The sequence below is a fragment of the Portunus trituberculatus genome, chromosome 47 (genome assembly GCF_017591435.1).
Source record: "Portunus trituberculatus isolate SZX2019 chromosome 47, ASM1759143v1, whole genome shotgun sequence".
Lineage (NCBI taxonomy): Eukaryota > Metazoa > Arthropoda > Malacostraca > Decapoda > Portunidae > Portunus > Portunus trituberculatus.
The window spans coordinates 20,519,754-20,547,253 of NC_059301.1; the positions used below are offsets into that span (position 1 = coordinate 20,519,754).

Below are 27,500 nucleotides of genomic sequence, written 5' to 3' on the forward strand. Positions count from 1 at the left end.
TAAAGAGCGCACGGTGCAGCACGGCTTAACCTTTTACAGCTTTGAATATCCACTACTGAAACCTTTTTGTCGGATAGTTTTATGAATAAGACTTCAATTACTGAGCGAGAAAGATGTGCGAGCTGATACCGAACTGTGTGTGTTGTTTTTTTTCTCTCTCTCTCTCTCTCTCTCTCTCTCTCTCTCTCTCTCGTGGGATACAAACAGTGATGTGTGTGTGTGTGTGTGTGTGTGTGTGTGTGATTCACTGTTTGATCTGTTTGATCTGCTGCAGTCTCTGACGAGACAGCCAGACGTTACCCTACGGAACGAGCTCAGAGCTCATTATTTCCGATCTTGGGATAGGCCTGAGACCAGGTACACACCACACACCGGGATAACAAGGTCACAACTCCTCGATTTACATCCCGTACCTACTCACTGCTAGGTGAACAGGGGCTACACGTGAAAGGAGACACACCCAAATATCTCCACCCGGCCGGGGAATCGAACCCCGGCCCTCTGGCTTGTGAAGCCAGCGCTCTAACCACTGAGCTACCGGGCCGTGTGTGTGTGTGTGTGTGTGTGTGTGTTTTAGTAGCAATAATGATGATAATGATAATGATAATAATAATAATAATAATATAATAACAATATCATTATTAGCATTATTATTGTTATTATTATTATCATTATCATCACTACTATTATCACCATCATCATTACAACAACAATAACAACATGCAACTAATTCGACAAACAAGTCTCACACACACACACACACACACACACACACACACACACACACACACACACACACACACACACACACCATGGCTAAAAAATATATATAAGCGTTCAGGTCATAAAATACAACATTCAAAGAAAAACTCCTCGTGAAATGATGTTAGGAGGAAAAAACGAAGGAGAAAGTTTAAAAGAGTCAGATTTCATTAGGAGCAAAAAATGAGTAAATCACATCTGGCGCACAAGCAGGGCCGTTCACCCACAAGTATGCTGAGGGTGGCGAGTGTCTGCAAGCATGGGAGGAGGTGTGCTTACTGAGGTGCCTGGGGGGGAGGGGGTGCAGCATTAGGGGGATGGAGGGGATGGAGACTAGAGTGTGACTGCATAACTGTCACTTACGCCAGACAGAGATAAAGACCACTACTTATTTTTTTCCTCTCTCTCTCTCTCTCTCTCTCTCTCTCTCTCTCTCTCTCTCTCTCTCTCTCTCTCTATCTATCTATCTATCTCTACACTTATCCAATCTTACTTTAAAAGTATGCACACTCTGTGTGTGTGTGTGTGTGTGTGTGTGTGTGTGTGTGTGTGTGTGTGTGTGTGTGTGTGTGTGTGTGTGTGTGTGTGTGTGTGTGTGTGTGTGTGTGTGTGTGTGTGTGTGTGTGTGTGTGTGTGTTATAATAATCAACATTGTAAAATATTGTTAATGAATACCGCAATATTTTCAGGCTAATGGTATTCTTTTTCTTCTTCTTTTTCCTCTTCTTTACGTGCCAAGAAGTCTAGCCAAGGGTACAACAGATGAGAGAGAGAGAGAGAGAGAGAGAGAGAGAGAGAGAGAGAGAGAGAGAGAGAGAGAGAGAGAGAGAGAGAGAGAGAGAGAGAGAGGCGCCCGCTCAATATGCCGCTCCCAAAAAGTTAGTCATGGTAGGAGATTCCAGAAAAAAAGTTGGCCAATTTAGTTCTGGAGGTGTCTTGTTCATGGCTGTACTTTCTCTCTCTCTCTCTCTCTCTCTCTCTCTCTCTCTCTCTCTCTCTCTCTCTCTCTCTCTCTCTCTCACATAGTATCGTAAAACCAACGCCATGTCTCTTTCGTGAGTTCCAAAGGCAAGTCAATGTAGTGAGATCCTGTGTGAGTGTAGTGGTTCGTTGTCTGTGTTATCTAATGTTGTATGAGAAACCATGTGACAAGTCTATTGATTCCTAGTTCACCAGATTAACTTATTTTTCTTCATTTTTATCCCTTGTCCATTTGATTATCTGTTCATCTACCTCTTGGTTCTTCCGCTTCTTCTTCTTCTTCTTCTTCTTCTCGATTCTGAGGTCTTGTTACAAAGCTAGCATTGAAATGGTTCACAACACACAATGGTTTCGTTAATTGGGCGATTCATTCTTATTATGGTTCAGCAGCTTGCCTCCTCTCCCTATCTGCTCCTCCTGTTTCCTGACTTTTTCTCGTGGGTGTTTTTTTTTTTATACAAAGTTCCAAGTAATTTATTTGAAAGAAAAGAGGGAGGAAAATTTGTATTTATTGATAATAATCTAATGGAGGGATAGCTAATCACTTTCTTTTTATGTAAGAGGGGAAAACTGGCCAAGGGCAACAAGAAATATCAAATAAAAGAGCCATTAAGATGCCAGTCCCCGAATAGAGCCGTGAGAGTTAGCTAAAAATAATGGAATAAATGTCTTGAAACTTCCATCTTAAATGAGTTCAGGTCGTAGGTAGATGGAAATACAGAAACAGGTAGGGAGTTCCAGAGTTTACCAGAGATAGGAATGAATGATTGAAAGCACCGGTTAACTCGTGGGTTAGAGTGGTGGATGTTAGTCTCCTGAGTGAGAGCGTTTCTAATATCAATGAGTACCAAAACTTAATACTGCCACCAACAGCCAGTACAGGAGTTACCTAGAGTGTTGCACGAAAGGATTTGATGCTGTTGATAATCTGACTACTGCCACCATGTACAAGAGTTACCTACAGTGTTGCATGAAAGGAATTGATGCTGTTGATAATCTGACTACTGTACCATACACAAGATTTACCTAGAGTGTTGCACGAAAGGATTTGATGCTGTTGGTAATTTGACTACTGACCCGATGTACAGGAGTTATCTTGAGCGTTGCACGAAAGGAGTTGATGCTGTTGGTAACTTAGCGTGTTGTAGTAGTTTAAGTTGATAAGATGAGTTGTTTCAAAGTTAGGTGACCTGGACGCTTTGTTTTCTAACGGGGTATTATCTGACTACTGCCACCATGTACAAGCGTCATCCAGAGCACGATTATTAAAAGAGGTATCTATAATGTAAACAATATCACCAATAGCAAATACGAGAGAGTGAGTTACTAGGTATTCCACATTGATCAGTACTGGCGTTGATAACCTACAGTAATTCCTTAGTTGTGTACTCATTTGTTTGGTGAAGTTCTCTGATTCTTTTTGCAGTGAAGAGAGCGGTAATTAAGCAGCGTTTTTTCTTTCCTTCAGTATCTGTAGCCCTTTGACTTTATCGCAGGAAAGTAACATGTGAGCTTTATTGCCTCTGCCCCACTCTAGCTTCATAAACCCCTCGTGGCGAAACGCGACAAATATGACATACTAATAACAGGAAGAGTTTCATTACAACATATTCCACGTATACACTTGCGAAACATATCACGGCAACACGAGCGAGATCATCATCCAATCTCATATCACTTATTCTCATCTCACCTGACCTGGAACTGACCTGACCTGACCTTACCCCACTTCGCCTAAGTTAACATAACCTAACTAACCAGAGCTAACTTAAATCAAACTTGACTGAATCTAACTCAACATCATCCAACCTCACCTCACTTCACCTTATCAAACTTAACCTGACAAACCATCTTAACCTAACCAAACGTAAGATAAACTTAAACCTAACCTAACCTAACCCTACCCCTTTAGAATCCTGGTGACCTTACTGTTATATCCTGTGCGAAATTAAAGGATCAAGACGGAGAGCTGAAGGAAACAAGAGGAAGAGGAGAAGGGAAATAAATCGCACAGAGAAAGAGGTGAACGAGGGGGCAAGAATGAAGGAGATGAAACACTGGGATGAAAACGAAGGGAGAAACAAGAGACAAGGAGAACATATTACAGTGGAGAGAAAGAGAAAGGTGGAAGAAATTGATGAGAGCGAATGGGAGGAAGGAGGAGGAGGAGGAGGAGGAGGAAAGACAGAGAAAGAGAGGCGTGGAGAGGGAGGAATGTGAGGACAGAATGAACAAAGGAGAGAGAGAGAGAGAGAGAGAGAGAGAGAGAGAGAGAGAGAGAGAGAGAGAGAGAGAGAGAGAGAGAGAGAGAGAGAGAGAGAGAGAGAGAGAGAGAGAGAGAGAGAAAAAAAACACATTTCAGGCCATACAAAATCATGAAAATGCAGTCACAAAGTTAGAAGAAAAGAAGAAAAAAGAAAAAAAAAAAGAAAAAAAGAATCATTAGCAAGGAAGAAAGATGACAGGGAGGAGGAAGACAACGCCAGACCGAGACAAACAAAGACAGAGACGCAGATGAACAGAAGCAGAGAAAAGTGTTCGCAGAAAAGAAAGCAAGAAAGAGGGGGGAAAGGAAGTGCATCATAAAATAGTAATAAAGAGAGAGAGAGAGAGATAAAAATGCACAATGAAAAATGACAAGAACACACACACACACACACACACACACACACACACACACAAAGCCGCTCCGTATACAGCAAGATAACACTGGTGATAATATTTCTAAGCATAAACTCGTATTCATAACTTCACACATTCTTTAAGCAAGATTTTTTTTAAGCTCTTCAGTACCATGGCGCGTTTCTACATTCGTTTTGCTTACTATTTGACGATTTTATACAGCTTCAGAAACTCATGTGGAAATTAAAATAGTGAGGACTTTGCCTATTTATCTTCTGACCTCCATAGATCCTTTCTAGTGTAAATAAAACGTTTAATCGTACCCAAAACTCGTGGTAAAAATGCGTCACAGTACTGAAGGAGTTAAAGATCACAGAGGCTGGAATACTAAATGCTCTGCTATTTGACATTTGCTCCTTAACCCCTTTAGTACCAGGACGCATTTTTACCATGAGTTTTGGGAATGATTAGACGATTTTATTTACATTACGAAGGGTCTACGGAGGTCAAAAGATTAATGGCCAGTCTTTATTATTTCAATCCCCACATAAGTTTTTGAAGCTGTATAGAATTGCCACATAGTAAGCAGAATGAATATGAAAAGGCATCACGGTACTGAAAAGGTTAATCAGAAACTACTTAGAGACTATTTTTTTTCCTTCAGTCTCACTTAAGCATTACACTGTCTGGATGAAGCAAACTTTACCCTTTCTATCATTGTCATATTATTGCAGGTGCTTGTAAGGACTGTATACAAAGCTTTCAATGCTGTGAACTCTTAGCATATCGCTGTGAAATAAATAGTTAAGGCTGCTTTTCTCTCCTTGGATAGATCATAATCTTTACAAAACTGTCAATAAAATCAGTAAAAATATCATGCAACACCAATAACATCCACTGTGAACTCTTGCATATCTTTGTGAAATAAATAGCTAAGGCTGTTTTTCTCTCCTTGAATAGCTCGCACTCTTTACAAAACTATCAATAATATCACCAAAAAACATCATGCAACACCAATAACATCCACCGGTACAAGCACGAAGTGGTGAAGGTCAGGCGGCGAAATGTTTAGGAACACACACCATAACCTTTCAACATAAACAGACGTTCATGTGCAGGACAGACGACAGACCGAAGTGCCGCGCTTCTGCCGTCCTTGAGATGGCGGGCGACGGGCGACTGGCGACACAAGGCTGAGTGCATGTGACGAGTTACGATGCCCGTGGATATCCCCTCCAGACGAAAGAGAGCAACACTAACACTGAACACTAATGCCACCATGACACTTATTGCTTCATCTCACCACAACGACTGCCAAGTGTAGGTCTAATGGATTTTTTTTTTTTTTTTTTTTATGTAAAGGGAAAATTTGGTCAAGAGCAACAATTATGATTAACCCCTTCAATACTGGGACACATTTTTACCTTGAGATTTGTGTACGATTAGAACATTTTAATGACATTAGGAAGGGTCTATGGAGGTCAGAAGATTAATGGCCACAAGCTTCACTATTTTAATCCCCCACGTGAGTTTCTGAAGCTAAATAGTAACCAGAATGAATATAGAAACGTGTTATGGTTAATCAAAAAAAGCCCACTTACATGCCAGTCCTCCAGCAGGTTCGAGAGAATTAGCCTAAAGAATGGGATAAACGTCTTGAAGCGTCTTGAAATGCCTTGTAGTTTCTCTTATTGTTATCTATCCTTCTTTATCCCGAGACGAGTTTGTTGAGGGAAAATCTATCACTAATGGAGCCTTTCTTTCGTTTCCAGTGGTAATTTTTTGCTTTTTTTTCCACTTTTTCTATGCAATATCCTAACTTAAACCACACTATTTTAATAAGTTCAAGGAGAGACGCCATAGAAGTATAAGGGTTAATCTGGTGGGAGTTTCTAGAAGTTAGCAACGTTCGACAGGTGCCAGATGAGATAGGATGATGGTAATAGTATACATTCTCTATAAACTTAAGTGCCCGTACACCCTCAAGTATACAGATACCAATGTCCGAACACACGTCCATCGCCTCACTGAAAACAGGCTTTCTTTTGTAGGTCATCATCTCCCTACAGAGCTTCCACACTTCCCAAACATTTTCGCCTTCTGTCTCCATTCCTCTGAACAGACTCTAGTGGCAGAGCGTTTTCGAAAGCATTTTCATAATTCTAGTGATAGTTTAGCATCAGTGGAGAATATATACACAGCAACCCAACTAGTAATAAGTAATACCTGTAGCCTTTGAAGTATACCTGATGAGAGACTGACGCTTTTCCAAATACTAAGGAGACTCCAGTGCCATGAATGGTGAATGAGGTTCGTTCCTGGGATGAAAATGGAATGTATAAGTAAGACAGACACACGTGGCCTCTGTACTCTCTCTGTGCTCCTCCCCGCCACGCCAGCTGGGTGAGAAAAAAAAAAAAAACTGTATCTGTCAGTGGGAAATTAACTTTTTATTTAGACGTAGACAGGATGGTCAGGCAAAAAAAAAAAAAAGAAAAGAAAAAAAAAATTTAATACGTCATTGTGTTACGATTTCAATTACTGGTGTTATTGTTGTTAATATTTTCTGTTTGTTTTTGCTCGTTCCCAATGTTTAATGAGTCACGGCGAGGAGAGCATTTCCAGCACAACATACACGCCACGCACACGCTGACGGTTGTGTTGGTGGTGGTGCCAGTGCGATCCCTAAGCTTCGTTATATATGCAGTGCTCACAGACAAACAAACGCAGGCCAGGAAGTGAAATGCATAACAGACAAACTTTTATATAAACACAAACACACACACACACACACACACACACACACACACACACACACACACACACACACACATGGGTCAAGGGATGCAGGGAGCGAGCGGAGCCGTGCTTGAGTCTGGCTGAGGCTTAAAAAGAAAACGTGAGCAGCATTCATAAATAAAGCAGCAGGATACCTTATTACGTTGTTTTTGTACACACACACACACACACACACACACACACACACACACACACACACACACACACACACACACACACACACACACACACACACACACACACACACACACACACACACACACACAGAACGTCTCTCTCTCTCTCTCTCTCTCTCTCTCTCTCTCTCTCTCTCTCTCTCTCTCTCTCTCTCTCTCTCTCTCTCTCACGGAATATTCAGGTGACATTTCTTTTGCAATATATATTTTCTTTATCTTCGTGTTTTTTTTTCACTTTTAATTGATTCCATTTCTTTTTACATCCCGTGTGTGTGTGTGTGTGTGTGTGTGTGTGTGTGTGTGTGTGTGTGTGTGTGTGTGTGTGTGTCGCAGGTCGAGGACACATACGGGAGGGTCGCCGCGGTCCACTACTACTGTTGGGCGTACCGGATCCCACCCTGCCCCCGCCGCCCCCGCCTAAGCTGGACCCGGCCCACTCTGCTGATGTCACGGCCCTCGCTGACCGCCCCGCCATCCTCAACTGTCGGGTGCACAACATCAACAACAAGACGGTGAGTGACGCGCCGTGACTGTATATTCCCTCTTACTTTGTCACGCTGCAGAGAGGAGGATGGAGGCAAAGGGCGTGATTATTCTATTGTTAGCTTAGGTTGCGGTTTTCTATGGTCAGGATTAATATTAGTGGTTATATTCTTAGTGAGTGAGTGATTAGGGTAAGGCGCCGCGACAGTTAAGGTCATGTGGTGCCGCTAAGGAACAGTATTCACTATAAAATGAAAGAATTTAAAATCAAAAGGTTAAAAGTATACGAGATCCTGATTAATATTAGTGGTTACATTCTTAGCGCTTTGGGGGTTATTTTCAAAGATGGCTACGATGGTTAGGCAGGTTATTAAGTTTTCATATTAGCACTTTTTTTTTATTGAGGTATCACTGTCATAATGGAAACACTTGTAACGATCTATAAAACCTCAAATTCAAATTCTCACCAGAAACAGTTTGAGAATATACAGTCCGGAGAGTGACTCAATAAACACAATATATCCAATTCATCATATTAACCCTTTCAGTACTGGGAGGCATTTTTACTTGGAGTTGTGTGTAGAATTACACGATTTTTTTGACATTAGGAATGTCTATGGAGTTCACAAGATTAATGTCCTGAGTCTTCACTATTTCAGTGCCCCACATAAGTTTCTGACGCTGTATAAAATCACCAAATAGTAAGCAGAATGAATATCGAAACACATCACGGTACTGAAGGGTTAAATACTACTATAGCCTTACCCTAAGCTGATTTTCGGGAATATGAATGGGCAAACAATACAAATATGAAAAATTAACCTGTAGAAAAAATAAAGGTGAAACACACACATATGACTGTCAACACGCGGCACGCCTCCAGTGGTGCGTGTTGACAGTCACATGCAGGAGTTTGTGTAAATATTCCATTCATTTCCCAATATTTTTCCGAAAGGTCAATACATCACGGAAGGCGTCACAGTAAATGGATACATTGTTCTGCATCGCACCTTTCTAAGCAGCACCAGCCAAGCCCATAACGAAGACCGCGGATTTCATTAAATGATGTAAAAGAGAAGGAATCAAATATAAGTTATGCGCACACACGGCGATTTTAATGCAGAGTTTGGGATCTTGTTACACTGAGGCTTGTATTCTCAAACACTTTGTGCTTCACCTCCACTATTTCAACAGGGTTTATTTCAATTTACACGAATTTTCAAGATATTTTTTTTTTACGGTTCTAGAGGCAGTCTGACAAAATTTCTATATTACTAACTGGAGAAACACTCTTCAAAACACGGAAAAATCATCCCTGTAGCCTTAGAAAATAGTCGTGGTGAGGGAACAAAGGGTTTCTGAATACGAGCCTGACATCCATAGCACACAAATAAGCACATTCTAATAACACACTCACACTCACACGTGGGATGCAAATGAACACAAAGAGACAGGAACACAAAGAAACACAAGAGAAGAATACACGCAGTGGTGGTGGTGGTGGTGGTATAGTAGGTACGGTACTAAATGAAGAGGCGACAACACACACACACACACACAGGCCACGTTCCCAGCATGCTGCACGTACGTACATTGGCGGCCGTTTGCTTTGCTGGCTCGGTTATAAAAACACATTATGAGCAGGTGAGGTTAAAAATTAATCCCTCCATCCATCACAAATAAACAAACACACGAGGCCAACTATTTTTTCTCTTTTTAATTTTTTTTTTTTTTTTTTTTTTTTTTTTTTTTGTTACCGGTACAGTAAATATTTGTGAGGCACAGAAGCATTATACACTTAGCGCTCCTCATATTTTGCGAATTTTTACCCACATCAAAAACAACAACACCATCACCACCACCACCACCACCACCACCACCAACAACAACAACAACAACACCAGCTGGCCTATATTTTCTCTCTTCGCGGCTGACTCATCTGCGTGTCTGGCTGGAGCTGGTTGTCATTGAGGCTCCCAACACAGAAATACTTAGCCGATCTAAAAAGTATTGTGTCGAGCCAGTGCAGAGACAGGAAGGCTGGGTGGGTGGGTAGGCAGGCATCGGCGGAGATGGGGGAGGAGAGAGAGAGAGAGAGGAGAGAGAGAGGAGAGAGAGAGAGAGAGAGAGAGAGAGAGAGAGAGAGAGAGAGAGAGAGAGAGAGAGAGAGAGAGAGAGAGAGAGAGAGAGAGAGAGAGAGAGAGAGAGAGAGAGAGGAGACAATGGCGAGTGTCTCATCGGGAAACCTTAACACTAGAGACTAAAACAAAAAAATAAGATAAAAAAAAAAAAAAAGCAAACAAACAGATACACAGATGGTCAGAAATAAACAAGCGCGACAACAGATAGTCAGGAAAACGTCTAAGCGCTCATCACCACCACACAACACCACACAACACCATACAGCACCACACAGCACCACCAGTCAACACATCAATCACAATAACCCCTTCAGTACTGAGACATATTTTTACCTTGAGATTTGGATACGATTAGACCATTTCATTTACACTAGGAAAGGTCTATAAAGCTCAGACGATTAATGGCCAGAATCTTCCCTATTTGAATCACCACACACAAGTTTCTGAAGCTGTATAAAATCACCAAATAGTAAGCAGAATAAATATGGAAGCGCGTCATGGTACTGAAGGGATTAAAGAAACAATCTCAATAAGGAAGGGAAAGAAATTAATAACTGTACCATCATCACCACACCACCTCTTCCACCTCCTCCTCCTCCATGGGCGTTGTCGGCGTAAGGGCAAAGGCGCCTCCCTCTTACCATACTACCTGCAGTGGGCGGCGGAAAGGCAGAAGGCGAGATGGGATTAGTTACAACATTTCCCTGTTCTAACCTAACCTAACCTAACCTAACACAGCGATTAGTACTCCGTGAATCTTGCTAACCACTACAGCTGTTGATCTTATGCTGTTATGTTCATATTTATGCTGCATTGTGTTAGGGAGTGGCTAGGTTAATAAATAGCTATGATTGAAAAAAAAAAAAGAGGGAAAGTAAAAGGCAGGGAGGGAAATTTCCATAAGGGGGGAAATAAATGTTCACAGCAGGAATTTATCAGGGAAGAGAATGTGCTACACTTAATAAGAACAGCACATTCTTTACTTTGGACACCACACAATCCTGGCGCTGTGATCTCTCTTCAATACTACTACAATTTCTCTCTCTCTCTCTCTCTCTCTCTCTCTCTCTCTCTCTCTCTCTCTGGTGTCTGGCGTCCTCAGGGTTGGTTTGTCAGCGGGACGAGTAACACCGGTTCTAATCTACATGATGCAATTAGCGCCGCGAGATGGTGACGCGCGTGGCATGGCGGCGATGTGCTGCAGCTTTGTTGTTATGCAGGGGAAAATAACAAAACAAACACGAAGAAAAGATCTTGATTCCACTCAGAACATACCAAGAAAAAAAAAGTTGTAGTAAAAAGCGCCGGCCAATCAGGGGAATGGCCGCGGCAGCCTCGTGGTAAGGCAGGCGGGGAACAGCAAGGCCCGGAAGGCGGAGGTCGTTTGGCGCCGTTATAATAATGGAGGCCCTAATTACCGAGTTCAAGAATTGCTGACACTATCTTACTCATTCACTCCCTCTTGTAATACGCATGCACCATTAGTCCTCCCTCCCTCCCTCTGTCCCTCAAGGGAGTCAAGTGGCCGTGCTCTAGACTTTCATGTTATAATGTAGTGAGACGCACCACTAATGAATAACACTCACTTCAAAGGCGGCCCTATCTTTCTGTTATAAGGCGTTTCTTTTAAAATCATGTTTGTACTGTTCCCAGCGAGTACTCTGAGCACGTAGTGTGTGTGCAACTCACGGGTCGAGGCTGTGAGCTGCACCACAATTGCCTCGCCCTGCAGGTAAGAGTGTTGTAATGAGAAACATCACTTTTTGCTCTCGCTCTCAGCCCGTCCCTCCTTCTCCCCCCCATCAGGTGTCGTGGATCCGCCACCGCGATATCCACCTGCTCACCGTGGGCCGCTACACCTACACGTCAGACCAGCGGTTCAGGGCGCTGCACGAGGATGACTCGGATGACTGGATCCTCAAAATCAACTACGTGCAGGTGAGAACAACATTAAGTGAAAGCAAAACAGACAATTAAGGAATGAAAGAGTTATGAGATAGTACTGTACTTATCCTCAAGTAGTGAGAGGCTGGTAGGTCTTGCCCGTACAAGTCACGTGCTCCAGTGCTGCCCGCAATGAAGGCAGCCAACACTTGGGGTTCTGACAAAGATCCTTTTCCTATTTGTGTCTCTTCACAATGTAACAAGTCTTTTATGACACATTAATTTCAGGCAGCACTCACTTCACGCCATTACCTTCCTTAATTATCCGTTTGTCTTCCATGGACACGCACACTCGGCAACTCCCGCAGCCACTGACTCACAACTCAATGAGGATCAGACTAGCGAGGCCTCAGTGCTCAGTGGCTATACCTACCTTGCTCAGGGATGCTGCTTCACTCACTCCAGGCTTACGTTTCATTGCGAGAGTGATTCTCTGCTACTGCCACTGTTCCATCTTATCTGTCGGACACCTCACCGACTTAAACCTGATGCTAGAAAAGAAAAGAAATATCAGCAATGCATCGCATGATTCATTAGACTTGTTTCATAAAAATCTCTGCAATTCTGTCTAATAAGCATATAATGTGTGGTATTGATGCCATTTACTTTCTACAACTCCATTTAAAGGATACAGATATAAAGTTATAAAAATTTACAGCCAATTTCGTTAATCGAAGGTATGGGTGTATATTTTTTTCTTTTCATTTTGTATATGGTCAAGCTCACTAAAGTTCCGTAGAGCAAAACCCACACACTCAAGCACACACACACACACACACACACACACACACACACACACACACACACACACACACACACACACACCATCATAACCACACTAACAGTCGGTCAATGAGGCAGGGAGTGGAGTGCCGCGATGACACAATTAACGCGCCACGGACCGTCACGCGGGCAATTATAATCCATGTGGCCTCAGAATAAAAGGGTTTCACTCCGCTCGACATCTGATCTGCGTTGAATGACGAACAAATTGGGAAAAAAAAGGCAGAATGTGATGAATTTCTGGGTGATAGTGTGCGATGCGCTTTTTACAGTACGAGTATGTGTCGTACAGCACGTATGGCACTATTTCTCCCACTCTGTTCGATATTGAATAAAAGAGACAGAAAAACATGCAAAAACAAGTTAATGTGTACTTATATGTGTGTGTGAGAGATCAGTTTGCTGTTCTACCATGACTATTTTCAAGGTCACAGAGATGATTAGCCGGGTTTTCAAGAGTGTTTCTCCAATAAATAAAGTAGAAATCTTGTCACACTGCCTCTAAAACCGGCCTTAAAACTTTAAACAAAGCCTTTTGAAATAGTGGAGGTGAAGTGCAGATGTGTTTGAGAATTTTTTTTTTTTTTTTTTTCAGCCACGCTTTTAAGAGAGCTTAGTGAGTCTTGTGTCTGTTTTTGTCTTCACGAACCAACGCACAGCGACGTATCTCTCGAGGAGGGTGACAAACACTCTCATATCTTTGTCACAGGTGGAGGCGCGTGCACCGTAATGGAGGAATGAGCTGACAATGCAGTAACTGACCAATATCTGCACATTACGGTGAAAAACTCGGAAGACAAATGATGCGTTCGCTGATTCATTCTCTGCCAGCACACACACTTAACATTAACCTCTTCACTACCATGACACATTTTTACTATTTATTCTGCTTACTATTTAGTGATTTTATACAGCTTAAAAAACCTACGTGGTGATTAGAACAGTGTAGACTCTGGCCATTAATCTTCTGACTTCCATAGACCCTTCTTAATCTAAATAAAATCGTCTAATCATACTCAAACTCATGGTAAAAAGGCGTACCATTACTGAGAGTGTTAACGCTTCAAAGCTTTAGTAATAATATTTTCAACGCTCCAATTCTGCTGGGATTCTAAAGTGTTCTAAGTCTGTCTCAGTGTTGACGCCAAACCAATGATAAATCTATTCATACTCGGTTCATCTTTTATGTCCTTGTGAAATTAAAAGTGTGTGTGTGTGTGTGTGTGTGTGTGTGTGTGTGTGTGTGTGTGTGTGTGTGTGTGTGTGTGTGTGTGTGTGTGTGTGTGTGTGTAAAAGCAAAAGACGATATTCCTGAGAAGTTATCACAAGTAAATTTACCTTCACATTCACAAAAGATACTGTCAAAATACACTACTTACTTTGATGCAGCAAAAAAAATTCTATATAAATCATGGCGTGCCCTGCCAGCGAGCGTGTGGCGTCAGGACGTACTGGGAAGTACTGCAGCCTGACGATACCTCGGTCCGCATTGTGAAGGAAGAATAAAGAGAAAGGAAAGTAAAGAGCCAGTACCTGGAAGCATTTGCAGATTGTAAACAGCGGCTTTTGTAACAGATGTGACACAACATAAGGCTTCAGTACCAGGACACATTTTCATAGTCTTTCTGCTTACTATTTGGTGATTTTATACAGCTTCAGAAACTTATGTAGGGATTAAAACAGTGAAGACTCTGGACATTAATCTTCTAACCTCCATAGACCCCTCCTAGTGTTAATAAAATGGCCTAATCGTACCCAAAAACCCAAGATAAATGCGTCCCAGTACTGAAGAGCTTAAAACACATGTATTCTTATTCAACTGTATACACGATGAGGTAATCAACAACAACTACAGCAAATCTAATTCAGTAATGTAACATAATTTCTTTATAAATCAAGACACTTACTGCCAACAAAAAACTGAAATGGAGCAGAGTAATAAACAACAAACACGTGACTCACAGTAATTCATGCACTTGAAGAAAGGTGGAAAGTGCAGCACACACACACACACACACACACACACACACACACACACACACACACACACACACACACACACACACACACACACACACACACGATTATTATTTCCTTACACACAAGAAGGCGAGTGAGGTTAAAGTCAATAGCACCAAGACACACACACACACACACACACACACACACACACACACACACACACACACACACACACACACACACACACACACCACACACACTTATCCCCTCTTTACGCAACATGACAAGTGAGGATAAAGTCAATAACACCTACACAGATATACAAATGGAAACACCACCACCATCACCACCACCACCACCACCACCACCACCACCACCACCAAAACTATAGTCTGTCTACTCTAAAATGGCTCCTGGATTTCAAACACATTGTAGCTTATTGATAACGTAATTGATTTGATGAGAATAACACTTGTTTTCTGTTGATCGACGCACTTATTACAAGGACTCCTCACGGTTTCCCTCAAGATCTGACAACCACGCATTCCCTGGGACACCACCATTCAAACCCAGACCCAGGGCTCGTATTCTCAAAGACCTCCACTATTTCAATTTACACCAGGTTTTTTAAATTTTAAGGTGATTTTACGGTTCTAGTGGTAGATTAACACGATTTCTATATTATTGACTGGAGAAACACTCTTGTAAACCCCGCTAATCATCTCCGTAGCCTTGGAAAACACTCACATTGAAAGAACAAAGCGTTTCTGAATACGGACACAGGAGCCGCTTTAGAGAAGACACACTATATACCACCACCACTAATATGAGTCATGTGTCTCCTCCCCGTCCCCCTACGAAGACCTCCCTCCAGTTGACACCTAAGGGGCCGCCACCTCCTCTTAGTCAGCCCAAAATTTCTCCATACTCAATTATTATAAAAAAAATCAATTTACGTTCCTATCTCAACTTCCTTTCAGCTCCAATCTCCTTCTACAAACTCGATTTACTCAGACCATCTCGGCGGTTACCTTTATTCTCGAGGCTGCTTTCTCCTCTCTCTCTCTCTCTCTCTCTCTCTCTCTCTCTCTCTCTCTCTCTCTCTCTCTCTCTCTCTAGACTGAGATTAACTTTCTTCTCCAGCCCCGCGTTTCCTCTTCCTTATCTCCTTCCCTTCCTTAGTCCTTCTCTCTCTCTCTCTCTCTCTCTCTCTCTCTCTCTCTCTCTCTCTCTCTCTCTCTCTCTCTCTCTCTCTCTCTCTCAATTCTAGACCTTCTCTCCCTTAAGTCTCCCTCACCCTCCTACACTTTCTCCTTTAATCTCTCTCTCTCTCTCTCTCTCTCTCTCTCTCTCTCTCTCTCTCTCTCTCTCTCTCTCTCTCTCTATGGCACGAAAAATATAGGAAAAACAACAATTAAATGGAAACAAAAGTATATACAAATAGGAAAACACACAAAACAATAAACAGAATAAGTGAATCTATACAGTAATAGGAATAACAAAAGAAAAAGAAAAAGAATAGATAAAAAGAACATCACACACACACACACACACACACACACACACACACACACACACACACACACACACACAGAGAGAGAGAGAGAGAGAGAGAGAGAGAGAGAGAGAGAGAGAGAGAGAGAGAGAGAGAGAGAGAGAGAGAGAGAGAGAGAGAGAGAGAGAGACAGAAGCGAGAAGCGAGAAACGAGAGACGAAAAACATAGAGACAAGAGACAAGAGACGAAAGGCACAGAGACAGAGAGAGACACACACACAGACACAAAAACGAGAGACAGACAGACAGAGACACACACAAACAAAACAGATAGACAGAAAGCAGAGCAGAACAGATATAACACAAGACGGAATGAGGAGACGCAAGGAAGGGTAAGGCAAGGCAAGGCAAGGCAAGGCAGGTTAGGGCAGAATAAGGTATAGAGCAGGGCAAGGCAAGGTAGGGTAGATCAGGTAAGGGAGGGGCAGGAAAGGAGTGAGGGAAGAGAAGGGGGAAGGGATAAGCACAGATCTACAAATGCCTGGTGGTAAAGAAATGAAGGGAACGGTTTGAAAGAGAGAGAGAGAGAGAGAGAGAGAGAGAGAGAGAGAGAGAGAGAGAGAGAGAGAGAGCGAGAGAGATAACATACACAGGCAAAAATCCCGAAAGACAGGCAGTTTGATATCTCTCTCTCTCTCTCTCTCTCTCTTGCAGAAACACCAAATCTCGCAAGTCTATACTCAGCAAAATTACACATCAAAAGGATACTCTCAAAATTGTTTCCACACACGCGATTAGTTTTCCAGGGGACAATAAAAGTTGAAACACAGAAAACTAAGAACGGCTGAAATAAAACAACACTGAAAACTCAACACTAATATAGAAAACGGGAACAAAACAACGCATATCGCATCAACTACTTACGAATAAACCAATCAATACACGCTTTTCTTATAACACTGCTCAGTAATCACGTTGTATTTATGTCAGTGCTTTTACTTACGATATAGACAGTTGGGTGTAGTGATAATGTTCTTTTCTTCCACGTACCTCTCACTGTTTGTATTATTTTTCTTAGTCACATGTTTCTCTTACTGTTATTAGTCCCTTCAGTACCATGACGCGTTTCCATATTCATTCTGCTTACGACTTGGTGATCTTATAAGCCTCAGAAACTCATGTGGGGGATTAAGATAGTGAAGACTGTGGCCATTAATCTTCTGACTTCCATATATCCTTTCTAATGTCAATAAAATGGTCAAATCGTACACAAAACTCAAGGTAAAAATGTGTTCCAGTATTGAGGGGGTTAATCCATTATTCAGTATGTGTTTGTGTGTGTTTTTTTTTTTTTTTTTCAATAAGTATTAGTAGTAACCTCCCTTCTATATGGTACTGATATTTCCTCTCTTCTTCTAATTTCATCTACGGGTTTTTCTCTCAATATTCATGGTCAGTTGTCATTCCCTCTTCTTGTTATGCTTAAGGTGGTGTTTTCTAATGTTCCAAATGCTCTTTCAGTACTCTGTGGGCTCAATATTAACTCTCTCTCTCTCTCTCTCTCTCTCTCTCTCTCTCCTGTAATGTAATGTTTATTTAATGCGCTGTAAAAAAAAAAAAAAAAGGATATGTAGGTAAATGTAATCCACGAACATGTGAGAGCTTGCGAATGGCAGTCACTTCAAAACATACACACACACACACACACACACACAAAGATCGTATCAACATAACTCACAAAGCATCGTCATATCATGCTCGTCAGTAAAAAAAAAAAAAAAAAGAAAGAAAACGAAGAAAAAAAAAAAAAAAAAAACGTCAGAAGCACGAAACATTCTTCTGAAAAACGTTGAGGATAACCCCGGTCCGCAAATCTGTCTACACAAGACTGATGTTGACGCAGAGTTTGGAAATCGTCCAGGAAACGCAAGCCACTTGTTTGAAAAGTAAACACCTGCCTCAACCTTGCCGCCGCGGAGGAGGAGGAGGAGGAGGAGGAGGAGGAGGAGGAGGAGGAGGAGGAGGAGGAGGAGGAGGAGGAGGAGGAGGAGGAGAAAGAAGACAAAAGGGTGAGTAGGATATAGAAAACAAGGAGTAGGAGAAAGAAGATGAGGAGGAGGAGGAGGAGGAGGAGGAGGAGGAGGAGGAGGAGGAGGAGGAGGAGGAGGAGGAGGAGGAGGAGGAGGAGAAAGAAGAGAAGAAGATGAGGATATAGAAAACAAGGAGGAGGAGGAGGAGGAGGAGGAGGAGGAGGAGGAGGAGGAGGAGGAGGAGGAGAAAGAAGATGAGGACGACAAAGAGGAGGAAAATGAGAAGAAGGACTTAAGCCTGGCCATTTCCAACACAAAGAGCTTTGGTACCAAGATAACGACTAAACAAGTACCTATATTTAACCACGCCTTTCATCATCATTTCCATAGTAGAAGGTAGAAATACAATGAAACTTTATAGAACAATGGGACGGTGACTCCATTCCCTGACAGCCACTTGAAAGCAAAACAAGGATGAATACTAGTTTCGAAGTGGCTTAAAATAATATCTAGCGTAAGTCACCGTAAGGATCCATTGCCCTCGCTAGCGTCAGGCAAGGAAAGTCCCACAGCAGGTTACACTTTCTCTGCACAGCCTAAGATTGAGAAAAACATCCCTGGTACAGTCAATACATCAAGACTTAAAACCTACCATTGTTCTTTTATGTCCTCTTTATTTTCTGGTCATTGCTTCATCTTATATCCTTCCTTAGTACCGAAACAAAAACATATATTTCAGTGACAAAAAAAGGTAGTAGGTAAGAGTATGTATCTCACTTTAGTAACCAAGACAGCCACACAAGACCTGACTACTATCTGTGGCCGCATCCTTACCCTTCCCTTCCCACCACAACCCATCACTGCGCGCACACTGTCTGGCCGTGACTCCCTGGAAAGGACGCGCTGTTCCGTGACTTCATGGTTGTTATGTGTTGGAACTGTTACAAAATCGTATAGAGACTGAAAGAGAAAGAGAGAGAGAGAGAGAGAGAGAGAGAGAGAGAGAGAGAGAGAGAGAGAGAGAGAGAGAGAGAGAGACTTAGGGCAAACTTTCCAGTCTGAGATTGGGTTTCACATGGTTACTAATTGAACTTTGAATATAACAGTGAAATTAATCTATCACAGTATTATCTGAAAATGTCTCTCTCTCTCTCTCTCTCTCTCTCTCTCTCTCTCTCTCTCTCTCTCTCTCTCTCTCTCTCTCTCTCTGTGTGTGTGTGTGTGTGTGTGTGTGTGTGTGTGTGTGTGTATGTACTTTCCGTTAATATTTTTTCCATTTTTCAGATACAGCAAAACAATAATTTCTGTAGGATGATTAATGGTGCAGGTGTTTCAATCGCAATCATTACCAGGTGATTGAAAATGAAGAGAGAGATATAATGCAATGTACTCAATTAAGGTAGAGTTCATTCATTACTCTCTCTCTCTCTCTACTACTACTACTACTACTACTACTACTACTACTATTACCCACTGCCCTTCTATAACCCTCACACCTGTCTCACATTACCTCACCTTACACTCTACAACCACCCACACCCCCGCATCCCTCTCAAACACACGCTCATCTGTCTTTCTTCTCTCTCTCTCCACACAGACGCGGGACTCGGGCGTGTATGAGTGTCAAGTGTCCACGACCCCTCCTCTCTCGCACTTCATCCGCCTCACAGTCGTTAGTAAGTGTTGTCTGTGTGTGTGTGTGTGTGTGTGTGTGTGTGTGTGTGTGTGTGTGTGTGTGTGTGTGTGTGTGTGTGTGTGTGTGTGTGTGTGTGTGTGTGTGTGTGTGTGTGTGTGTGTGTGTGTGTGTGTGTGATGACTTTCAAACATGGGTGGCAAAACAGGGCTCGCATCACCAAAGTTATTGCCCTCGACACCCGGAAACATGACGGGAAAGGCTGGAATTTGTACGCCATACTGTAGATGTGCATTGCTGAGAGTCGTGTAAATGGTGAGGAGGCGTGGCAGTGTGAAGCAGCAGCAGTAAGAGCAGCAAGCGGCACGCCAGTCTGCTGCTGTCGCTGGGAGAATGACCACGACGCACATCCGCCCACTAAGAAGGAAAGTATTGTTTAAGATAACTTGTTTCCGGCAGAATTTCCTGAAAATATAAACTACAGGCCACCACCACCAGTGTTAGCTCCGTATTCAGAAACACTTCCCTATCTCTCATGGTGACCATTTTTAAGTGCCAAAAGAAATAATTAACCGAGTACTAAAGGTAATCCGTCCTATTGATAATGTAGAAACCTTTGTTAACGTGGCAACAGAATTAAAAAAAAAACACCCTTAAAAATCCGTGTAACTTCCGCTAGACCCCTTTGAAAATAGTGGAGGTGAGGAGCAGAAGTGTTTCAGAATATGGACCTTAGGCGGACGGGGCAGTAGTAGTGTTTCGCTGCCCACTGGTATAAGTCTCCCCGCAGCATCCATCCTCTCCAGCAATAATACTGTTTCGTGGCGCCTCTCTCTCTCTCTCTCTCTCTCTCTCTCTCTCACACCTCTTCTCCGCACGAGGGATCTGAGTCCATTTTATACATGCATTCCTCTCCAAAACACACATATTTGAATAGAGATAAACTAACTGAATAACTGAAAATAAATCAATTACATCAATTTATATTCACTTACTTATTCATTGATATGTTTTCATCATCCCCAACCGGGAACAACGACAGCGACAGGCCTGAAGCTGAGGGAGGGACGTGCGAATGGCGATCACTCCTGTATGAACAACAACGCAATTCAAATTAACACTTCAGACGGAAACACTGACTAAAACTTTTCCATTACCTCAAAAAAAAAAAAAAAAAAAAAAAATCCTGCAATCGAAGTAAGATGACAAGATAATCCGTTACGACTTGACCATTTACCCCTTTGAGTACCATGACACGTTTTCATACTCATTCTGCTTAATTTGGTGATTCTGTATAACTTCAGAAAAAAATATGTGGGGATTAAAATAGTGAAGATTCTGGCCATTAATCATCTGACCTCCATAGACCCTTCTTAACGTGAATAAAATCGTCTAATCATGCTAAAATAAAAACTCAAGGTAAAAATGCATCCCAGTACTGAAGGGGTTAACCACTAAAACCATGCTAGCCAAAAGAATGAGGAAGAAAGTCATCTATAAGTCAACTCTCACCCACTTAGCCACTCAAAACCGCCCAAAAAGTTTCCCTCATAACTCAATCCTCAGCCACTAAGCCCCTAAGCCACTAATCCAGATAACATATTTCTACATATCTTTAACCCAGCCAGCAACATCACCCGCCATCCGTCGCCATGAAGTGACCTAATCTAATCTAACCTAACCCAGACAATATATTTCTACAGAACTTTAACCCAAGCCAGCAACATCACCAGCCACCCGTCGCCCTGAACACTGACCTAACCTAACGTGACCTTCAAAATAAGTGGCAATACCAAAAATCTCCATAAAATACCAACACAAATCTGACCAGTGAAAACAAATGTGGATATTCACGTTAATTGCTTTTAAGTGGTCGAGCTGCACGGACACTCGTTTTTCCTGTTACTATTTTAATTTCATGTAGAATTGGCTAAAAGGAACAAAAATAAATGCTTAAAAACAACAACAAATTCACTAAAGGTACCATTTCTTAACTCCTTTAGTACCATGACGCGTTTCCATATTCATTCTGGTTACTATTTAGTGATTTTATACAGCTTCAGAAACTTATGTGGGGGTTAAAGAGTGAAGTCTGTGGCCATTAATCTTTTGACTTCCATAGACCCTTCCTAATGTCAATAAAATGGTCTAATAGTACACAAATCTCTAGGTAAAAATGGGTGATCAAGGTAAAAATGGGATGTTCTCTTTAACCGTCCCAGTATTGAAGGATTTAAGGAGAACATCCCAGAAATCAAAATTATATGAGACTGAAGAATCAACAATGTGGCAAAGAGGTTCTGAATTGGAAGAAAAAAAAAAAAAAAGCGTAAAGGATAGCATGAGGTCTGATAACATGCTTGTATCTGCTCCAGCCCGCGTCCCTTGCAGCCGCTGGTCCCTTCCTGGCGGTGACGGCGGTGGGGTGAACAGAGTGGCTCAATAAAGCGAGCGAAGTTGGTCTGTGGAGTGGTCAGAGTTGGCAATGTCAGGCCGGACTGACAAGCTGGTGACGGAGTGTGTTTACCTCTTTCGCTAGCACGGATTCCTCTCAAGCTTAATGAAATGTGGCGCAAGTTTAAAGTCTAAATTAGAAAGACAACAAAATAAGACACGAATTACTTATACATTTATCATCCATTTATTTTATTTGTATTCAGTAAAATCAAGTGGCAGTCATCGAAGTCAGTGTCAATTTTCAAGCCGCGAATTTTGGACGTGAATATCGCGCCTATAAAACCTAACGAAGCATGAAACAGCCTTCTTATTAACTATTACGCTCAAAGGGCCCAGATTAAGACTGAAAGGGAGTGAGTGGTAAAGAAAATCATGGGTAACAATAAGACGCGTGCGAAATCCAGCCAACGCCTCACCTTTCCTGGCACACCTATTGTTTGGAAGAGTCAATAATAATTACCCTCGCAGTGCCAAAATATTCACGACACCGGTCAAAAAAAATGTCTGGGAGTAGCAAACACTGTAAAGTAATACAACAAACAGCTCGCTACGCCAACAAACGCTGCACTCTCACAGACTAACGACCGCTATAAAAGGAGAAAAAAAAAGTAAATAGAGCGTCAAATAAATAAAGATATGGATGAGTGAATAAATAAATAAATACGCAAATCAATATATAAATACACAAATACCTAAAACACACAAACAACAGAATAAACTCCCGGCCAGAGAGTCATGCAGCTGCTGAACCACCTACACCCAAACAACTAACTCAATACAAGCCTGAACTACAACACTGCTACTCTATTCTCATTCTTTTTATGCAGAGAGAGAGAGAGAGAGAGAGAGAGAGAGAGAGAGAGAGAGAGAGAGAGAGAGAGAGAGAGAGAGAGAGAGAGAGAGAGAGAGAGAGAGAGAGAGAGAGAGAGAGAGACTTGTTCATACCACACCCACGCACACCTCAGAATATTACTCACAACACACAGCCCCAACCACCCCACACCACCCCACCTCACCACACCCTCCCAACTTCCCCACAAGTACTGAAAACTCCCTCCCCACCCACACACGCACACTAAAGGACAGTTACCCACACCACACCCACCACACTCACCCTCCTACCCCACTAAACCACGCCACACCACACACCAAAGCCACAAGCGCAAGGAACTCCCCACCCACGCATACTTAAGAACAGTTATTTTTTTTATTTATGTCAGAGAGGAGGACTGACCAAGAGCAAAAAAAAAAAAAAAAAAAATAGAAAAAAAGGCCCACTCATTTGTTAGTCTCCTTATAGAGCCGATAGAATTAGCCAAAGGATATGAACTAATTAATGTCTTACGCAATACCCTCCCACCCTGATCACAAAAGTACTAGACGTTAGCCCTCCACTCACTTCCCCCACTTCCCGTCACTTCCTCCCCTGCAGAGCCACACACGCACATCCTGGGAGGCCCCGACATGCACATCAACACAGGCTCCACCATCAACCTGACCTGCCTTGTGGAGTACAGCCCAGAGCCGCCAGACTTCATCTACTGGAACCACAACAACAAGGTACACACACATACACACACGCGCGCCTCTCTTTCTCTCTGTCTCTCTGTCTCTCTCTCTCTCTCTCTGCTAGTCACATTTCCTCCGTGGCTCTCTCTCTCTCTTCTTCCCTTCTAGTTATCCTCCACTACACTCTACTGGCTTCTTCGTGACCACAATACCAAGCCCTTCTTATCTCTCTCTCTCTCTCTCTCTCTCTCTCTCTCTCTCTCTCTCTCTCTCTCTCTCTCTTCTAATACAATTAATCTACTTCCCCGTTCTCCCTATTAATCAATTAACTTCTCTTCGGTATCTGTTTTTTTTTTTTTCCATTCTTTTCTCGTTTCTCCCTCCCTTCTCCCCAGCATAGTAAATATACTTTCTTTCTCCCTATTAACTAATTAACTGTTGTATATTTCCCGTCTACACTTCACTCTTTCATTACTCTCATGTTAAGGTAATGGCAAACGTTACAGCCTGCGTCACGATCACAGGCTTTAATAGTTTCTTGTTGCATGCTTGACAGCCATGCATCTCACCTGTGTCAGCATAATCACACCTGTCACTTCTCAAACACCCCCCCATTCCCCGACACGTTCTAAAATTAATGAAGCGGCAATGCAGTACACTCGTTCACTTTACTTATGCCCCCCCCTCCTCCTCTTTCTTCTCCTCCTCCTCCTCCTCCTCCTCCTTTTCTCCCATCCACTCCTTTAGATTATCAGCTATGACTCGAGCCGCGGAGGGGTGACTGTCATCCTGGAGAAGGGGGATCTCACTACCAGCTCCTTGCTTATCCAGAAGGCGCGCCCATCAGACTCCGGCCGCTATGACTGCAGTCCCTCCAACGCTGACTCCGCTAATGTCACCGTGCACGTGTTGAATGGTGAGTTGTAGGGTGTGTGTGTGTGTGTGTGTGTGTGTGTGTGTGTGTGTGTGTGTGTGTGTGTGTGTGTGTGGTGTGGTGATGTGTGTGTGGTGGGTGTGGTGTGGTGTGTGGTGATGTGACATGTAGTGAGGTGAGATGAGATATGGCGTGGTGTGGTGTCATGTGGTGTGGTGTGGCGTACTGTATTTTGGTGTGGTAAACTGTGTAGGTATGGCAAGTGTGGTATGATAAGTGTTGGCGTGCTCTCTTGAGATTGCTGGTCTGGTATTACTCAGTGTGACGTGGCGTGGTATGGTACGGCATGGTTTGGTGTGTTTGTACAGGGAAGTTAAACAGTATATTATCAACTTTCTCCCCAACACTTCAATATCTCAACACGATCTGCCAGGCTCTCCCATGGAAGCGCTGGAGGAGAGAGAGAGGAGAGAGAGAGAGAGAGAGAAGGATCAAAACAAGCACTAAAAATAATACCTTTCCAGTCTCTCTGTTGATCCTTCTACTCTATTAATTTCTATCGTTTTCTCACGAACGGATTTTATTTCCCATTTTCCTTCTTTATCTTTTTCCTAACGTAAAAAAAAAACACTCTCCAACTCACACACTCCCTCTCCTTACTCACCTCCACACACACACACACACACACACACACACACACACACACACACACACACACACACACACACACACACACACACACACACACACACACACTTCCAAACCCATACACACTAAGCCATTACATTAAAAAGTCAAGGCAAAAGATATATTTGAACGTATCATGACATAAGGATAAAAAAATTAATAAGAGTAAACGCTCGATTCACAACAATTTATCCATGACGCTAAGCTACTGCTGCACAACACGACACAGAGTCACACCTGCCTCTGGTTCCCCTCGTCCCTGCTGGCTCTACGCGTCTGTCTGCCTCTGTCTGCCTGCAAGGGGCGCGAGGAACGGGAAAGAAGCAACACTTTTCTCTAATTCTTTCACACGTTGAAGCTAACAACACACTTATCAAACTCTACGCTTCCCTTTCGCTACATTTAACCCCTTCAGTACCAGAACGTGTTTCTATATTCATTCTGCTTACTAATTGGTGATTTGTATAGCTTCAGAAACTTGTATGGGTATCAGAATAGTGAACACTCTGGGTATTAATCTTCTGATATCCATAGACCCTACCTAATATAATCAAAATCATCTAATCATACCGAAGACTCAAGGTAAAAAATGCATTCTAGTACTGAAAGGGGTTAACGTAATCAACACACACAATACGTCTCTGGTTCACCTTTCTTCGCCTCTACGCATCTGTCTATCTACAAGGAATGCGGGAATAAGAAACATAAGCAGTACATTTCTTTGATAATTCACACACTGCAACTAACAAAACTCTACATTCATTTCCCATTAATGCAACACACAGTACAAGCAACACACGCAAAGTGAATCCCGAGAGCGTACGAGTAATGCAAGTTAAGCTTTAAACACTGCGCGTACTCTAAGTGGATAACATGTAAATCGAACACACTTAACTTAACGCTATGTAATATTTATAAGGCGCAGTGTCCCAAACTCCCATCCAAAGTTATACCCCCTAACCTCCAGGGACGATGGATACAAGGCCTAGTTTCCTCCTCCTTAAACCCTAAACCTCACACCTCATCCTTCTTTTCCTCCTCCATCTACTCCTACTCTCTAACTCCTATTCTTCTCCCTTCTCTTCCCTCGCTTCCTGCCGCATATCCATTAGTAGCAACCAACGCTCATAATTTATTAAAGATTATTGTATCAAGTGGTGTTATAATGTACAGTATTAGGTAAGTTAGCATGTCACACGCCTTCCCTCACCCGTAACTCCTCTGATGTGCTTCTAACTCTCCTTATAAAGATCTTACAGTTGATGGAGGGCTTAATATCTTCACTAACAGGCCGCGTTTTCATATTCATTCTATCTGGCGAATTTATACGGCTTGTAAAACTGGGGATTAAAATAGTAAAGAATCTGGCCATTAATCTTTTGTCCTCCATAGAGCCTTCCTAAAGTAAATAAAATCGTCTAATGATACACAAAAAAACATGGTAAAAATGTGTCTCAGTATTGAAGAGGTTAGGACTGAAGGAAAGAATGAAGCACAAGTATAGGAGTGATTGCGACAGATTACTTAAGATTACACCGAGATCATTTACAAAGTACACACACCACTCCTTTCTCTCCACCAGGCGAGCACCCGGCGGCGATGCAACACGGAGGCCAGAGCACCTACACCAACTCCTCTCTTAGCAACATCCTACTGTGTCTCCTGGCGCTGCTGGCCGCCCTCCGCACCACGCTCATGTAAATCGCAGGCTCGTCCTCCCCACCCAGTCAAGACACATCACTCGACTTAACGTTCTTACTGCTTCACTCCACTGAGCGAGCGAGTGAGCGAGCGAGCAAGCAAGCAAGCAAGCAAGCAAGCCCCGTCTACACACACACACACACACACACACACACACACACACACACACACACACACACAGACCAATCCGTATTTATGTGCACAAAAACTACGTACTCAGTGGATTTTTATGGCGAAAGTCTTGACGCATCGAGGCAGCGAGGCAATCAATAGTAGGGTCAGCACAGGGCCAGCCAGCCAGCCAGCCAGCCCAGCCAGGCCCACCCCAACACAGCCCAGCAGCAGCCCAGCCCAGCCCAGCCCAGCCCCTGCCCACCCTGCCCACAACGCCCCCATCCCTCCCTTCCGTGTGTGTGTGTGTGTGTGTGTGTGTGTGTGTGTGTGTGTGTGTGTGTGTGTGT

The 27,500-nt window shown here is 42.7% G+C and overlaps 1 protein-coding gene across 1 annotated transcript in view; it reads left to right on the forward strand.

The window, feature by feature from the left end:
• Nucleotides 1-27,441, forward strand: part of LOC123520480 (SPEG neighbor protein-like) — a 32,176-nt gene extending 4,735 nt beyond the window's left edge. Inside the window, exons 2-7 of the mRNA XM_045282748.1 lie at nucleotides 7,674-7,852; nucleotides 11,771-11,902; nucleotides 19,776-19,854; nucleotides 23,701-23,828; nucleotides 24,525-24,693; nucleotides 26,921-27,441. Coding sequence (XP_045138683.1) covers nucleotides 7,674-7,852; nucleotides 11,771-11,902; nucleotides 19,776-19,854; nucleotides 23,701-23,828; nucleotides 24,525-24,693; nucleotides 26,921-27,039 — 806 coding nt within the window. The 3' untranslated portion in view covers nucleotides 27,040-27,441. The remainder of the gene's footprint in view (nucleotides 1-7,673; nucleotides 7,853-11,770; nucleotides 11,903-19,775; nucleotides 19,855-23,700; nucleotides 23,829-24,524; nucleotides 24,694-26,920) is intronic.
• The last annotated feature ends 59 nt before the right edge of the window (nucleotides 27,442-27,500 follow it).